Raw genomic sequence first — 17,694 nt, 5'->3', positions numbered from 1 at the left:
TCCATTTTACCAAACAATATTTAATTTCATGCAGTAGCACAAGTAGCACAGCAGATCTCTGTGAGCAAGGACCATTGACTTTATATGTGCCTTTGAAGCTGCCTCTCTGAATTTAATGTATTATTGTATATTGTGTCCAACATTCTGTAATTTTATAAGTTTCTCCAGAAGCGTATCTTGACAATTCCTAGTTACTGTTGGAAATGTTTCTATTGCATCCAGCCCTGATACAAACCAGCCTAAGTGAGTTACTGAGCCACCAAGCTTCGCAGCACAACTCAAGTTTCATATAAAAGCTAATTTTGAGATGCTTGGTCCTGTCCCACGCAGAAAACAAACACTAGCACTACATTATTTCTGCAGAAGGAATCTGAAAAGATTAAAGGTGGTTGTTCTATAGGCTACCACACCAGCAGACATAGGACCTACCTGCACCCAGTGTTATTGACAGATGGCCAATTCCCTATCAGGAAAACTGCATGGCTACTGTATTTTTTGTAAACAATTGAATAATAAATTATAGTAGCAGAACAGCTACAGGCAAATACTTCATTAATTGGTGCTGAATCGAAATTATCAAAGCAGTAGCATGTAGCAGACAAGTGATTATGTTGCTCAAATGTCATTTCTTTCAAGTGTGACAATTCAGTTTGTAAAACCTTTTCATCAAAGGAAAAACAGAATGAAAAGGAAATATTGCCTTCTCTGAAATTTATTACTTCACCTATTTCTGCTAGATCTTGTTTTTTTTCCAAGTTAAATATATTTTTAGATGCTGTCAAAACCCTTTTCAATACTATTGTGTATCTTGCTGCACTGCTGAGGATGCTGCTGAGTTAAATAGTGACAGTGTTAATTACCCAAATATCTCAGATATTGCTCAATACCTGCTTTTTATAGTTGGTTAGATTTTTGGAGTTGTAACTGACACTTCTTGTATCTTTTCCAGGAGAGAACAAAATAAGGTGGGAGAGCTCTTTGTGTGTTGAAAAATCCTTTATGTTATATTGAATTACTTTGCCATTTCATTACTTATATTTTAAAATATTTCTCTAGACTTCCTTCCAACACACTCAATCTTGTATCACCAGCAAATTCAGACACTTAGTTATGAACTTTCCAAAGTAACAGCTGATTTTCTGGAAGTAATACACGATTACACATTTTAGAATTATTTTAAAGATATGGAGTATTTATTTCTTCTATTTGTTTTTCACTCCTAATTTAGAAGTGTACTGGAGATATGTCCAGAGGCATTGGTATAGTGCGGTTCTTGCCTGAGTGAAGTCAGAACCACAACAGCTCGTATTTGTATTGCATGAGCAGGAAGCCCTCATACCACTTTCTTCAGAAACACCAAATTAAAACTTCTAGAAATATAAATTACTTTTTATTCATTATCTTACAGATTCTTTAAGACAGAATTCTGTTTCTGGCAAGAAATCAACATTTAAACAATATGCTTTTTTTGGGCCTAATTTCACAATTCTCCTAATTTTTCATCTAGGATTTTTTGTTCTCCCTTCTCTGTTATTGCCAGAATGACCTTCAGAGCCCTTTTAAGGCCAGACTCAAAAATGAAATTTTGTAAAAATAAATAGCACAGCTTCATTACCTTAACTACTCTAATTTTCAGTTGCTTTAGAGTACTTATTTGTAGGGTAATTTATGCTAGTGCTTTCGATGATTTCTCTTCTCCCTCCTTTCTTTTCCCCACTTATCATCCTACAGGTGAAGAAGCAGCAGACGTTAAACACCAAATACAGGATGTGCTTTTCTTAGTTTCTCTTATGGAAAGAAATCAAGCTGTATCTTTTTACACTCCATTGGTCCACCTAACCAGCCTCTGCCAAAGATCATCACCTAGCTTGAGGAAGTTCTTCTATCATGATGTCTTTAAAAATTCTGTGTGTTTTTCCATATTTGTCCTTTAAATTTCCTCTCAAACCTCAGAATGTTGTTCTACCATTAATATTTATGGGAAACTCCTACTTACTCTGTCAGTGAAACAATGGCAGGATATAACCCTTACTCTGGTGTTCTGAATTTATATTCTGCTCTATTAGTGCCACTTGAGTTGGATTTCCATTTCATTATAGGATTATTATTTTTTGGGGGCCTGAACATTCTCCTTTACCTTGTGATATTTCTCACCTTCTTGATTCCTGATTGTTTCAGTATATACGTATTTTCCCTGAGTCTAATAAGGTACTTTTAAAGAACCTCCATGCTGCTTCTATGGATTTTAATTTCCTAACTTTCCCCTTCAGGCTATTTCTAACTTCCTCAATATAAAAATCTTCCTTTTTTGAAAAGTACTTTAATATTATTACCTTATGGTAGGTTCCCACGGGAGGATGTTGAGCTTAATTATATTATGGTCGCTTTTATTTAGTGGCTTAACCACATTAACTTCCTGAATCAACTCATATATTTCACTCAAGATCCGCATCAAAACTAGATTTGCCCCCTCAGTATTCCACAGAATACAAATGAAAGCCCCCGATGATGCCCAGTAATGTATCTCAAGTAATTAGTAGTTGTTGGGCTAAGATTCAGCTGAAAACAATCTTTAGTAGTGAACTATAGTTCTGAAAAGCAGATTGAAATATGGTTTGTCTTTGAACTAGATCCACTGCTTTTCTGAACTTATAAACATGACTTTGAAAGAATGTACACTGTTTTCCTGATTAGACGTCCCTTCTATTTTTTTTTTCCATTACTCATTTATTTTAACCCCAGTTTTAAAATCTATCTCATTAGAAAAGCATTCTCAATAACAAAAGTTGAAACAAATATAGACATGTGTACCCTTGTTCAACACAGAGCTATTACTATTAAACGTTATGAGAACACAATATTTGGTCTGTACTAGAATCAATTTCTTTATTATTTTAAATCCCAAACTGATTATCTTAAATAGAACTTTTTTAAAATTTTTCAAGAACTGTTTGCTCCATTAATGTTATAATCTGTAGTTCACTTTTTGAAAGAAAGCTAAAAATAATTTCTAAAATACTGTGTCTTTCTGACATAAACGCAGCTAACTTAACATTCTTACATTTTTGCAGTTTCCAGGATTGTTTCACTTGTACAAAGCAGTAAAAGTATCCCGCTCTTTCCATTTTTCTCTTACTATAAGAACCAAGAAAGCAGGAATTTGTTTAGTTCATTGGCTCCATTTATCCTGAGCCAAGACCATGATCTTGGAAACCCTGTAACTTGGCTGAATACAGTACAAAGTTCTTTGCAAAAAGCCAGTGCAATTAGAACAACACAGTGTATGTTCAGTCTCAAAATTAAGACGATAAAGTTTCAAACAGCTAGAACTGAAACAAAGTATCATGGACCCAGACCTTTAATCAGTTGAACACAAATCCTAATTCCACTAGTTTTTGATCAAATGAAGAATTGTGTGCTTGAGGACAGCATTAAGAAAACACTATTCTACCTTCTTGTAAATGGGCAGAATTCACACAGAAACAAGGAAACATAATGGAAGAAGTGCAAATTTTGTGCAGTCCAGCCTTGGGAGCTCCTCTGAATACTCCAGAGTGATACTATAACACAGCAATAGCCTTTGCACTTTCTGCTTTATCACTGCTTACTGCTCAATGGCCATACACATTTGCTAACCAAGTCAGCACATTGCAAACACTTTTAAAACCCAGTGCTTCAGTCCTGAAGCCCCTTTTTTTTCCCCAAAAACATCCCCTTCACTGCATATTTAGAACATCTAACACATGCGTAAGGCATTCTCTTCACTTTTATGAAATAATTTGTAATTTCTACTTTAATGAACTACAACACTTAAGGAAATCAAGTAAGTAAAATTCAGCACCAAGGATTGTAGTTCATTATGTTTCAATTCACCTAAATTATTCATGGGTTATTGAAGGTACATTGTTTTTTATTGAATAAAGGAATTATCAGGCCTTATTAGAAATAATTATAGTTCTGCTCAGATTGAAAGTAATTTTCTTTCATGCATTTTGTTTGGGTTTTTTCACAAGTTACTAGGTTAGTAAGGAGCAAATTAAGTTCACTTCCCTTAGTCATTTGCTACCTTTTTTTCCTTAGAATACTTACTCCTGGAAGTTGAAATATTTATGCAGATGGTAAAATAAAATAAAATTTATACACACTGATGAAATTCATATGCATTTATGCAAAACAGAGAATTATATGGATTGTATAGAACTATGTTCTTTTTGTTTTTTTATTTGTACTATAAAAGTTTAATAAACTATTTTAAAAGCAAAAATTTTTAATGGACTATATAATTTGTAAGGAGAGTATCTCTACAAGAAGTGTTAAACGTTGCAAGTTACAAAATGCTGACTCACTACACTACAGAAAAAACACATTTTCTAATGCTTCTGCTTCAAGGATGACATTACTTTTAAATTAAGTAATCTATTACACATTTCTTTACCAAACATTTGTAAATAAAGGGTTTGGTCCAATTGTACCTGTGGTCCTCCCAGCCCCACAGGCCTTTGGAGAAAGGTGGCTCCTGTCTGAAATAGTTTTAGTTTTTCCCACTGAGGCAGAATTAGGAAAGGGGTAAAACCCCACCGGGGCTGGTTTCTGTGAGGCAGTTCCCTAATATTCCCTATTTTTGGATTTGTCTGCTGCTTCAGCCTTTGGACATGATGTTTGGAACTGCCCTGGGTTTGGCAGGGCAGTGATCTCTAAGTCACTGTAGGGGCAAACCAGAGTGATCTCGTAGGTGGCTTGTTAAGATTTATTTGATCTTCTGGCTTATTTACAGAGACACACACCTGCTTGTTACGTGACAGCACTGTGACTTCTCTCTCCTTCCCTCAAAAAGTTACTGGAGCAATTCTGTCCTGATAATATTGTCCTGTCGTATCTTGTAAGGCCATTATGGGGAAGGAAAACAGCAGCAATGGGAATTTCACATCCCCTCTCTTCTGATCTGAGATTCTTTTGATTTGATGAGATCTTTAAAGTGCTCAGGGTTTTAACAGCCCTAAACATGGTATGCTACTTGATAAAGAGAGACAATAGCTCTTCAACTAGGTCTCTGCGAGGTGTACAACACCATCTTACATTCATTACTAACAATTAAGCATCTAGTTTGTTATGGTATGTATTTTCTTTAAGGAAGAACTCAAATAAGGATTTTTCTTATGTAGTTTGATATTAAATAAACCTCTTCTCATTTACACTACAGCTCACTCAGATCCATCTATGTACTACCACTTGTGTATTGTCTCTGGGCTGTTACAGTGATTGAGAATCCAGCTGAGGGAGGTTCACCAAATCTTTAAGAATGTCAAAAATATGAAAGTTTTTGGGTGATTTACTCCCTTTTATTTCTTTTCAAGGCATTCAGTTAGCATAAAAATAATGATTATTACATAAATTAAAGTTGTTGCAATTCAGCTGTAGGGATTGCAGTCCAATGCCAGTGAAGATAGATCAAGGTTTTAAAAAGTATCTGCTGTAAATTAAAAACAAATGGTTGAAAGTATTTTGCAGACCTCTCTCCCACAGATTGTATATTCCATTTTCCAAATTAAATCTAAGAGAGAATATTACTTTATTGAGATTTATGGAATAATTTCTTTAAAAATTCCAGCAATATGAGAATGTAGGCAGACACTGACAATGAAGAAAAATAAGTGTCAGCTACTAAGTGGTTTCACCTTTTGGAGCTTTTTATGTTTTTGGTAATGGGAAAAATTAGTTCCTACTGCTTTTTAAAGCTAAAATGATATATAAACCATTAATTAGGGGCAGTTCATTTGTCCAACTTTTACTGCAGAGGGGATAAAATGGGTGGAAAACATGATAATATACCAGTACTCCTTGGAGGAAGTGTTCCTCCCTCAACCCAACTTGCTGATCCTGTCTAAGGAGTAAGATTTAAGAGCTTGTGAGAAAATGTGTGTAAGAGGATATAAAAGAAAATTGTTCTGTGGCATCTGGGGGAAATATATATAGGAATAGCAGTTGGGCTGTATTAACTATGCAAGTAAATGTGTTACTCAATTTTTCACCTCTTTCAAGACAAACACAGGACCCTTTTTCCATATGGCACAGTACAAGGGATGTAACAAAAGGAAATCATAGCTCTGATGGCCAGGAAAGCACAGAGACAAAGTCCCAGGGACACAGAACGGTTTTGAGAGCTCCAGTGTGTCATGGATTCCCTGAAGGATTATTAGGACTCATTACAGTTTTTGGGGTGTCCAAGAGCTTAAAGGGATGATGAATCCTGGAGCCTAAGTGGACTGTTAAACCTCCTCCCATTAAAGAAAAACATGTGGTTGAAACTGTGTTGGCTAAAAACCATGGAATTTTCTGCGTAACTGTATTCCTTCTTTGCCATTTTGTGTTGGCTATCATGATCCGCCTGTTATACTTTAGCAAAAGCAATAATTTCCTTTTAATTAGATAATTGCCATGTTATTCATTGGTTTTGATCACTTCTAAATTCAGCTTTTGGTTTTAACAAATGTAGTTTCAGAAGATGATGGATTTTTACATTTTTTAAACCGCTAAATGTTCAAAAAGGATTTGTACACATAACAAAATTAAAGTAGGGATTATCTAGCACTGTGTGTGGGATACAGCTATAATCTATACAGAGCATGGAAAAGAAACTGGCATTCTCAATTGCACTGCACACATCTCAGTAATAACAGGGTATGAGGCATACAATTTCATGGAACACCCACAATGAAAATTATTCTTTCCAAACAGAGAATTGTTTTGGAATAAGTTAGGTTAATTGGCACCATGGGATTCCTCTCAAGGAAACACAGAACATTAAAATCTACACATGTGCATGTAAAATGATAAAGTATTATCTTCTTTCCCCTCTCAGCTCCTCAAATCTGAGACACGCTACCCAAAATCAACAGAAACTATTATGTTTTGTTGATTCAAATTTCCTCAGAATAAACTGGCAATTCTTCATCTGGTCAGTTTATAACCTGAGAGCCACTGCACTATTCCACAATTGCTAGCTCAAGTATAGTTATCTAGTGCAGTCTCTCACACGAAAATAGGGGTCTCTAAGAGCTGTTGGCACATGCTTTTTAGATGGTAAGAAACTATTTTCAACAAAGCTACATGGTGCTAAGATACAACTTATTTCAAAGGCCTGTTGTGTTGCTTTTAGGATTAGAACCAAAATCTGCAAATGGTTAATGAGAAATCCAGGCACATTTCACTGTCATTATACAATCTTTGGTTAAGATGCAGTAGTTAAAGTATATTAAGTCCTCACAATAGCAACATCGCTGTCTTGAAAATTAAAAAGAACTTATCACTGATTAAGAAAAAAAAATCTTTCTTTTCATGAAGAAGGCTGAATTCTCATGCAGACTGTTGTGCTATCTGTTTTGTTACTGTCTAAGGTCACTATAACCAGTGATATTCTACATAGTTTATCTTTAAAATATCCCAATTTTTTCACATTTGGCCATTTGCATACCTTAACCATTATTTCTTTCTGAGTTTCCTGCTCCAATTATGTCAAGACATTTAAAAGCAATTAATTGTAGTATCTAGTAGGCAGGTTACAGGTGAGGTGTAGCCTCAAAAATTATGTCTGTTTGCCACAGATCTGCCTGCTGCTCTTCTGACCTCTCAGATGAGTGAGAAACTCCCACGTCCTGTGACCTGAGTTCACTTCAACTGCAAGTCCTGTGCTGAAAAATAGTCTTCATCACTTCCCTCTGCAGTCTCCAGGAGAAATCTGAGGTCTGTAATTTTTGCAAAAGCACAGGCAGTGTAGTGTTTCAGTTTCTCACCAAAGACATGCTGGAGTCCCCCTTTTAATACATTGAAAGAGGAGTTCCAGGACACCCAAGAATACCCCAAAGGTATCCCTGTTGTATGTCAATGATTTCATTCACCTTGCCCCTCTATGCACATATCTTACATGGATTTACCATCTCATTACTCTTAGAAGTACAGGAGCAGGACAGCAAATAGAGTTTGCACTCAGCACTGGTGCAATTAATTGTAGAATAGAATTAAAATGAAATCTTGGTTTGTTCACCACAGAATATATGTCATACTTATGTTCTGTGCCTCAACATTGTTATTTTAGAGGACTATCCCTATTCTTCATATAGAGATGAGAGCTTGGTCTGGTAGGACAATGAGGATTTGCTTTCTAGAGTTTTCATAGTCTGTTTCTGAGTAACTGAAGAATTGCAGGCCCTTTGGGTTGAAGAAGGAAGAAATTCAGATACAACCTCTCAGTTTTCCTTCCAGTTCAGCCCAGAGAGAAATACAGCCTTCCACTGCTCCTCTTTCTCTCCATACATCAAAATAATCCCTTTCAGGACTAATTGGTCACAAATTTAGTAGCCACTCTAAGTTTGGCTTTCAAAGGAGCAGAGAGCAAATAAACTTTGTGGAGAGTACACACTAGTGCTTAGTGGAGGAGAGCACAGCTTGTTGTGATGTCAGGGCAAAAACTTCAAGAAAGGTTCATTGATTTCAGCCTCATCCATGTAAGTGTTCAGAGAAAAATAAATTGGAATTGCTGGACTTGGATGGAAGGACTAGCATGAATTATGTGAATTGTGGATATTCTGTCAGTAACATAAATCTTGTGGCTATCAATGGAGAGTGTATGTGTTAACTTAGATTTGTCCGTGCATCAGCAAGATGCAAGAACAAATGTACACATCCAGTCAAGAGAAAAATGTGAGAAGTTTAATCAGAGACAGAACTCAGCTATTCAGCAAATAACACAAACACTAAATTTTAAATAGATTTTATCCCTGGCTTACTCTAGTTTTCTGTAGCCACTCCTCAATGCAAAGACAGACAACCTCTTATAAACTTCTTGGAGCAGGCTTTTCCGGTGCTGGAGGTAGTGGCAATTAAAAAAAAATAATAATTTGGTTATATGTTGAATGACCTGATCACATTCACGTGATTACATGTTACAGAATCATGGAATCATTTACTTTGGCAAAGACCTCTATGATCATTAAGTGCAACCGTTAACCCAGCACCACCATGTTCACCACTAAACCACGTCCCCAGGTGCCACATCCACCTGCCTTTTGAACACCTCCAGGGGTGATGATTCCACCACTTCCCTGGGCAGTCTGTTCCAATATCTTAACACAAACATGAAGATACAGTAGATGTTCCACTACTAATCATGCGTTCCAGCAAAAAGATGCCTGTGGCGACCAGATGCTCATTTGATCCTGAGAAACTCTGGAATAATTGGCTCAGAGCAGCACAGTTAACATATTTAATGTCTGACAGTCTATTCCCATACTTTTATACTGAACATATGAATTGTTGTGTTCCACAGCAGTCTTCATGGCATCACAGAAAATTCTTACCTGAATCACTGGATAACTCATTAATAAGATTCTGCAGGACTGAAAGCACTTGTGCTCTGATGAAAAAACTACCAAACCACAGTAAAAGATATATATAACTTTTAACTTATCTAAAGGCTATTACTGGGGAATTTGCTGAGCATACACTTAAAATAATTGTCAGATATTTTTATGTGTTTTCTTCCCTGCAAAGATAATTGACCGTTAAAATATTTGTAAAGAATTAAGCAGGAACATAGCATTTTAAAAACTTTGGGAATTAAAAAACTCACATAAAGTAGTCTTACTGATATTAGTTTGAAAGCAAGATGAACTAAAAAGGTGACTATGGCCTAATATTTAGGGGAAGTTTCTGTTCAAGTGTTTCTGACAAGGAAAACCATAGTCTTAGATCAGAGAAGAAGGTGATAGAGGTCGAATTTAACTCAGATGTTCTCAACAGTGATCTCTGATACCACTTAACTGAGATTTTCCGTCCCTTTTCCCTTCCCTCCCCTGCCCTTTCCTTCCTCAGAGACTTTGGCCTTTATCATGGTATTCCCGTGAGATGCATGAGAAATATTTTATTACTAGCTAAAACACAATATAAATAACTGAATCTCACACACAAGTGCAAGTGGTAATTGCATAATGGCAAATTTAAGGACACCCATTTTGCAGGGGTTTCTGCTCTCAGCACTGTGTGAGGCAAAGTGCAGCCATTCTTGGTGGCTGCACAATTTATGACCCTGTAGCCAGCAGATACACACCAGAGCTGCACCAGAGCTTAGTCATAATCAAAAACAAAACCAAAACCAAACAAAAAAAAAAGAAGCAATAAACTGAAAATAACCTAAGGATCAGAGATGACAAGCAACTGAACATGAAGCCCATACCTAAGGAGCTTGTTCAGTCATTGGATTTATAAGTAGAAAACGACCTTCTCACTACAGGGACTTGATTTCACCATTGGCAGCAGCAAGATGTAAACTTGGCTTCTTCGTACAGTGCTGAGATCCTTAGTTTTAAAAGGATTTGGGGAAGTTGAATGATTATAGGAAAGGACCACAAAAATGATTTAAGGACCAACAGTTGCAGCCCTAGAGCTACTTAGCTTTTCAGAAAGTATCCTGAAAGGTGATTATAGCATTTAATTCCCTAGAGAAGTGATAAGCTCCTGGTTTTTTTTTGTTGTTGCCAAACCATACCTTGATGCCTTCCCTTCTGAACAATATATTTTAATTTTAGACCAATACACGTTTTTGGGCTCAGGAGAGAAGAAAGTAAGTGAAAATTGATGTAATAGGTTGTGCTACATTTTATGGTGACTTCTGCTAACCTAAAGGTTTCAAAATCTTAGGAAATAATACAGTTAATAAGATAAAATACAGTCACAGGAGTATGAAAAGTTGGAGAACTGCTACAGCATTGACCATTTTTCTGTAAGTTAGATACAACTTTGAGTACCAGGTGACTGGACTAATCTTGTAATAACAGCATATTCAGCATTTTTGCATCTCAGGAAATCATTAAATTCAAGTGTTCAGAATGTTTTGACACTTTTTTTTTCCCTGCTGAGAGCATTATGGGATTAAATTGGATTTGCATGATACTTTTAGAGCCTTTAATTTTTTTGCCAAAATTTTGACAAGAGATTCAGATACATCAGGTCTAAATTTTCTAATAATAATAATAATAATAGATTTCTTAATAATTGATTAAGAGCTCCTTAAATGACACTTAAACTGTTACCATTATTAGTTCAATAGCTTCTCATTTCGACTTTCTGCCTCTTTTCTACTTGACAATAGTTTAAAACAGAAAGAAAATAACAACTGTGAAAATCATATGGAAAGAAAAAAATGGGTTCTAATATTTTAATTTAAAATTTGTTTTTGCTACATAACTTTGAAGAACTGTAAAATGTTGCTCTGCAACTAACAGCTCTCTTCACCACAACACAATGGACCAGTAAGTCACCAAAACAGGGAAAGCAGACTTTTAGTTTGGGTATATTATGGGTTTTTTTTTTTTTTTGGTAAAAGGTTCATTTTCTTTCTTCTGTATACACTCAGGATTGTTCGCAATGTATTAGGAGATGGAAGCAGTATTTTCTCCACTACACTGGGCTAGGTATTCCTAAATAGTTGAGCCAGGTGCATGGCCTAGATTTGACTTACAGGTCCATGTCTCACTCATGTCCTTGCTCAGCTACGAGGCAAGACCAAGGTACATGGCTTTTTCTTGTCACCACATTTCTGAGGCAGGGGAGGAGGCAACAGGAGGGGGTTGCCAAGCATCCAATCCATGCACACACACTGCAATACTTATGTAGCCAGGCTGACGTAAAATGCATTGAAGAAGGCCACAGATGTTGAATTAGCAAATTCTTGATTAATACACACTCGTGGCTTCAAACAACTAAATTTAAAAATAGAAGATCAAAAAAAAGCATTTCTGCTAACTGTGCTGTCAAAGAGGTTTACAGATTAGGAGATGTGGAAAGAAAAATAATTGGTTCTTAAGCTTTTTTTTTTTTTTTTTTTTTTTTTAATCTTCAGTAATCCTGCATCTAATATTCTCTTGAGTAGGGCCACCAAGAAGCAGAAGTCACTGTCATCCATTCATGGACTCTATCTCTGTTATGAAATACTTCTCCACACTTGTGCTAATTCCTTCTGAGATACTGGCAGTAGATAAAATAATCGTTGCTCCTTTTTTATTTGAACTCCTTAAAATTAAATCACATAACTGTCAGTAATTGTAATGCAGCAACAATTTTCAAGCAGAGAACCTTAGTGACTTCAATGAACATTAAAAGGCAATGGACCAATAAAACTTAGGCAAAGAGTTGTACCACTCTTACTTGCTTTCTATTTATATCCACAAACCTTCTCAGGAATGATGGACAAGAAGCAAGCCCAGACAATCCTATTGACATGCTCAGGGCAGCAGAGCCCGTGAAGAAGCCCTACAAAGTTGCTCACAGCAATGTTAGGGGCTTCAAATGAATTTCGTAAACACAGGGACCAGTAGCTTTTGTATATTGTTTTCCTTCTTATCTGACTGTAATGAGTGAAATATGTTAGTGAGAACAGAACTAACCTCCAGGATTATTTTTATGAAGGAAATATATCATTTCCATTTCTTGGTTATATCAGCCTCAGGATAGTTCTAAGTTGATTCTTTGGAACAGATTTGCTACTTCATGACAATATAATGATTTTATCACTGCTAAATTTCCTCTTGACATTAAAAAAAAGAAGACAAAATCAACCACCACTATATTATTCCATCTATATTATTCCATCTATTGGTATTATAAATATCTTAATGGGATAGCTGTCCAGAATTCTTTTCAGAGGCATCAATTTACATTACCTTTGATTCAACCACAGCTGCATTATTGGCATTGTCATTTTCATTATTTTAATTATCTACTGGGTACAACATACGTCTCTAAAAGTCTGAAAAAGTATTTTTGCTGTTTATACTGTCACTGGAGTTAAGTATTTGTTTGTATTTCAGTTACAGAAAGAAAATAGCAGAAACAGCTGTTTTCAGATACTTGGAGTATAAGAGAGAATAAGTTTTACATTTCTTTTTAGGGTAAAAAAATTGTTTGGCTTTTCTTACTATTATTGCTCTGAGGCTGGAAAACAGGTGAACGGTTTTTGTTTTCTTCAAAATTTGTACATCCAAATTCTGGTGCTATACATGTTTCCTGAGTGAGCAGAGAGGACACATCCCATGATGTTTGCACTGTGCAAGTGGATGCAGTGTTTTACCTACGTTGATTTTTTTGTAAATGCTGACTCTTCTGCTGACTACCTGCTGGAAAATCATCTATCCACAGAGTGTTCTCCATTACTGATTTCTAGTATTGAAGTGTGCAACAGGTAAGTAGAACCAAATACTCTATCAAGTAGTGACAATGCTGCCATTGCCACAGTGATCTCCCATCCTTTCAGATAAGGGACCATGGACAATGATTATAGGAACTAGACTGCAGAGGATAAATGTAAAAATGTTTAAGAACCCTTGTTTTAAAACTACCATTTTGGTTATATGGGGTTTAGGGTTTTTGATTTATTTATTATTTTATGTAATGTACTCATTCCACAAATTCTTTACTCTTTCTGTTTAAGAGCTGGAGTCCTGCTCATAGGCACATTCCCTTTCTCCTTCCCTGAAAAGTACATAAAGCCTCCATTCTTGACAGCCTGCATTAAACTCTGCAACACAATTATCCTCAGTCACTGGACTGTTATCTCAGGGAATTGAATTAGACTTTCTAGCTTAGAAACATCAAATTATTTACACAAAATGTTATAGTTGAAACAGATCCAGTGTAAAGCATTACATGATGATTAGAATAGTATAGATTAAAAATATCAGGTCACGGATTTAAAACAGAACTGAAAGTTTTATCTGATCCTGAGAGTACCTGTTGGGAGTTGTATCAAGCAGGTTAGTGCCTGTTCAGAAGCATAGAAAATCAGTTTTCCATTTAGCCTTGTCTCTAAGTTGCAGCTGTAAAAGTTTCCTTGAGAAAGGTTTCTTTGGGACCAATAACAGTTCTGTGGAAATTTCACTGTCAGTTTTCCACAAGTACAAGTGATCAGAACTTTTGCTTAAGAAATACTAAACAGTCTTAGATGGCCGTTCAAAAACACCCCTGGTAAGTCCCTTCTGTTTGGATATCTAGAACATAATGGTTATCTTCAGGGGCAGAAAGGGAAGTATTCAGCAAAATACACAATCATATAAAGTAGTTTTTTTCCTGGAAAAGGTGCAATACGTGCTCTCTTTTCCAATACACACTAAAAACCTCTGAGATTTTCTCTCAGAAAAGTCTATCCTAATTGGCCTCTTGCCCTTACAGATGAAACTGAATTATCAGTTAACATGTGCTGTGCATTTCAAATTGATCTAGTTTGTCACAATTATAATTTAAGATCCCTCTGTCATGAGTGTGTCAATTTAACTTTCATCCATGAAGGCTTTTTGATACATATTCCTGACTGTTCTAGGCATAACCTGATTACAACTTAAAACTTCTTTATATATCTGAATTTTACTTGCATTACCACTCTGAACTGTGGCAAGAAATCAATATGGAACAGCACTTGACAGCATTCCAGAAGTAAAATATCTTCCAACAGACTTAAGAGTTTTCCATTGATACTTACCCCATAACTAGATGTAATTTCTCACCTCCACCTTCCAACATATTCCCATCAGTGCCCATTCCCCACTCACTGCCCCAACCATGAAAGTGTTCCCAGGGAACCGGATGGAAGCTGTTCATCCCACCAACCCTTATGTCTGAATTGAGAGGGTCAGTGACTTTTACATGACCTTCCAACACACGCAGTTTTAAAGCAGCCTCCCACACAGGGAAGCTTGTGCTACATTTGGAGTCAAGCCAAGAGGGAATGAGCACCCCTGCTCCTCTCCAGGGCGTCCCTGAGCATTCCCAGGCCCACTCCTGTGTCCAGCTCTCTAGGCATCACCAAGCACCTGGAGTGCAGGGGAGGCCCTAAGCCAAACTTCCTCCCCTTGGCACCACAGCAAAACTCATTTGAATTCAATGGGATGGAAATGAGCCCAAAGGATGAAAATACAAAGATACTGCTGTGGAATACTGGTTCTAAATAGTTTCATTTGAATTTAAAGTGAGGAAAAAATGAAGGGAAAGAAAATAATTTGATAAGAGTTACAAGATGCTGTCTTCCCTTCCCACTATGAGTTTTCACTTCTTTGCCAGAAAGAACTGTGGTGTCTCGTCATTACTCTTTTTTTGTTATTTAAATTTAATTAATATCTAAAACATATTCTTCCCATTTCTCCCATATGCATGCTAAAATATAAAAGGTAGAGGTAAGTATAAAATCCAACCTTTATTCCACTTTGAACAAGTTTGTGTATATCCAAAAAAGGTTCCTTGAGTATGTTTCCTTCGGGAGTGAAAATCTTCACGTATCCTTCTTTCTCAAGAATAAAGAGGCGATGGGATCCATCCCCACAATGTACTGCTCCAACAGGCTGCCTTAGTCCACTCACAACCTCCTGAATACAGAAGCAGTTGTGCTTGTGTTTTCTAAAGAAATGTAAAGAAATAGTGAGACATTTCTTCTTTCTCATAACCATGACACAACAATTACCCATAAAGACAAAATTATTGCTCTGCAATGATATTAAGAACAGGTTTATAATAATACATTTTTAATATATTAATATGTATAAATTATTCCCTTGAATGTATGCAAGGACATAATACAGAAAATCAGCTTTAACTTCACTTGAGAAAAATTTGGTCTGCATACAAAAAAGAGAACATTAAATAAACTTAGATCCAAAATGTAGAGCAATGGGAGGGAAAAAAGTTGGAAAAGAAGAGAATAATTTAGAAATACAGAATTTCTACTATAAAATAAACACCGTAAATTTAATCACTTGGATAAAATCTTGATTTTAATATCCATTTTAAAATAATGACTTATGATGGAATAATCTAATTCTTTTCACAAACCACCCCCCCCCCCCACCTCCACCAACTGAAATAAATTGAAGATCACAACAGAAATATTTTACAAATAAACTGATCGTAGTTTTTTAGTAATATTAAATTTAGGTACAGATTACTTCCCAGAACTACGAATGATCCACGATCATCCATCAGGCTGGATGAATACCAAGATCCACAGGGTGGATCAGAGCAGGATTCTAACACCTTTTCAGCAAGGCAAATATCAAATGGGACTGAAGTGCTGAAGCTCATGTAACTTTCTCTTTTGACGTACACTAGCAGCAGCAAAAGAAAGTCACATCTGGAAAACACAGCTGCTCAGCATAAGCACACACGGAGCTGTTTCACTGTGAAAACCACAGGCTTTGCTAGGGGGTTTTTTTCAGATTAAACAGCATTTATCTTTATGAACCTGCTGATCTCTTCCTCTTTGTCGTATTCTTCCATGTGGTCCAGGGAGTTAGAAGCTGGCCCTCGCACTTGTTTTCTTGGAAAATCTGGAAAGCACACACCACCATCTTTTCTTGCATAGTAATAGCAAAACTCATCAGCTGTAGTTTGGAGGAAACCTTAAAAATGCAAAAGAGCATACAAATATTTAGTGTGTTGTCATGTCTGCAGTTTTGTGTCATCAAACTCATCTTTAAATAGATTATAGTGGAAAAAGACATTTTAAACAAAAGACTATCTGCAAAAAGAGAGTCTGCTCTGAGTAAACACAAATGTATAAACACAAACTGAGCATTGCCTTTTACAGTTTATTCATCTGTATTTGTATTAAACCTAATTTTCAGTGTGCTTAAGTTCCATTCAAAATCACATAACAGTTCACTCACTAAAAAATTAAGAGACAAAGTTCAGAGTTGAGGCTGTGACGCACTTCTCCCTAACTTTAACCCTATCAATCAAGTGTAGTAACTGCTCTAAAATAGCCTGTGCAGCTTCTGTTTAACTTTTTTAAAATAAGTGATTAGTTCTAGTTGAAATCTCAGTGAAGACTCTGGTAAAACCCCTGCACTAAAAATTTTGTGTAATGCTGCCAGCAAAGGACATTAGTTGGAGAGGTGAGAAGTGGGAAGTAGTGCTGAAAACTGCACCACATTGACATCCAGCTGGTCTCTGGTTGACTCCCAGCATTAAAGTAGCTGAGCAGTGTCCCATGGTGAAGCCTACTTCCTCAGCCCCATCCCCTGACAAAAGGATATGTCTCATGCTGGATGAAAGGTGGTCCTCAGGTTTTAGGTTAAAATAGGAAGGATTTGAAGACCCAGAGAAACACAAAGTTAATAAAATGAGAGCCTTTGAAGAAAAACCCTGCCACAATTGCTATTACTTTCTGGCATTATGTTTAAGGACATAAAAGAAATATCTATTGCTGTTCACAGACCTATTTTTAGTCATTTCAATCCTGGTTTTAATCAGGAGTATTAAATCTAAGAAGACAGAATCTGACTAGTTATACAAGTACTATTTTACCAGAACATTGTTGAGATAATATGTCTTAAGTTACCTTCATTCCTGTTTGCATTACTGGCAACTGTCTTAGGATGTACTATAGTCCAGGACATAACTCATAGGATACACAGAATTAGCACTTAATTGGAATTAGAGGCCTAATTTATGCATGTCTTTACCACTTGTGAATAATGCAGTAATCCATAGATCTTGGCCATAAAACCTCTGGCTTACAACGTACAATAAGAACTGATCAGGGACAGATGTGTTTCATTGGAAAATGCCAATTTCTTACAAGCAAAGCTTTTTCAGAAACATTATCAGTTTTGACAAAATTTTACTTAACATGATGTTTCTGGTCCAAGCTCAAACTTC

At 36.2% G+C, this 17,694-nt stretch overlaps 1 protein-coding gene across 1 annotated transcript in view; it reads right to left on the bottom strand.

Moving 5' to 3' along the window:
- The window catches only part of HHIP (hedgehog interacting protein), a 67,910-nt gene that overhangs the window by 36,933 nt on the left and 13,283 nt on the right, over positions 1-17,694 (bottom strand). Inside the window, exons 3-4 of the mRNA XM_021549227.3 lie at positions 16,277-16,433; positions 15,234-15,435 (exon numbers count right to left, since the gene is read on the bottom strand). Of these exons, the coding sequence (XP_021404902.3) occupies positions 15,234-15,435; positions 16,277-16,433 (359 nt within the window). The remainder of the gene's footprint in view (positions 1-15,233; positions 15,436-16,276; positions 16,434-17,694) is intronic.

Source organism: Lonchura striata, chromosome 4 (assembly GCF_046129695.1).
Source record: "Lonchura striata isolate bLonStr1 chromosome 4, bLonStr1.mat, whole genome shotgun sequence".
Lineage (NCBI taxonomy): Eukaryota > Metazoa > Chordata > Aves > Passeriformes > Estrildidae > Lonchura > Lonchura striata.
Note: the sequence above shows the minus strand (reverse complement) of the source record. Positions and strands in the feature narration are given on the sequence as shown.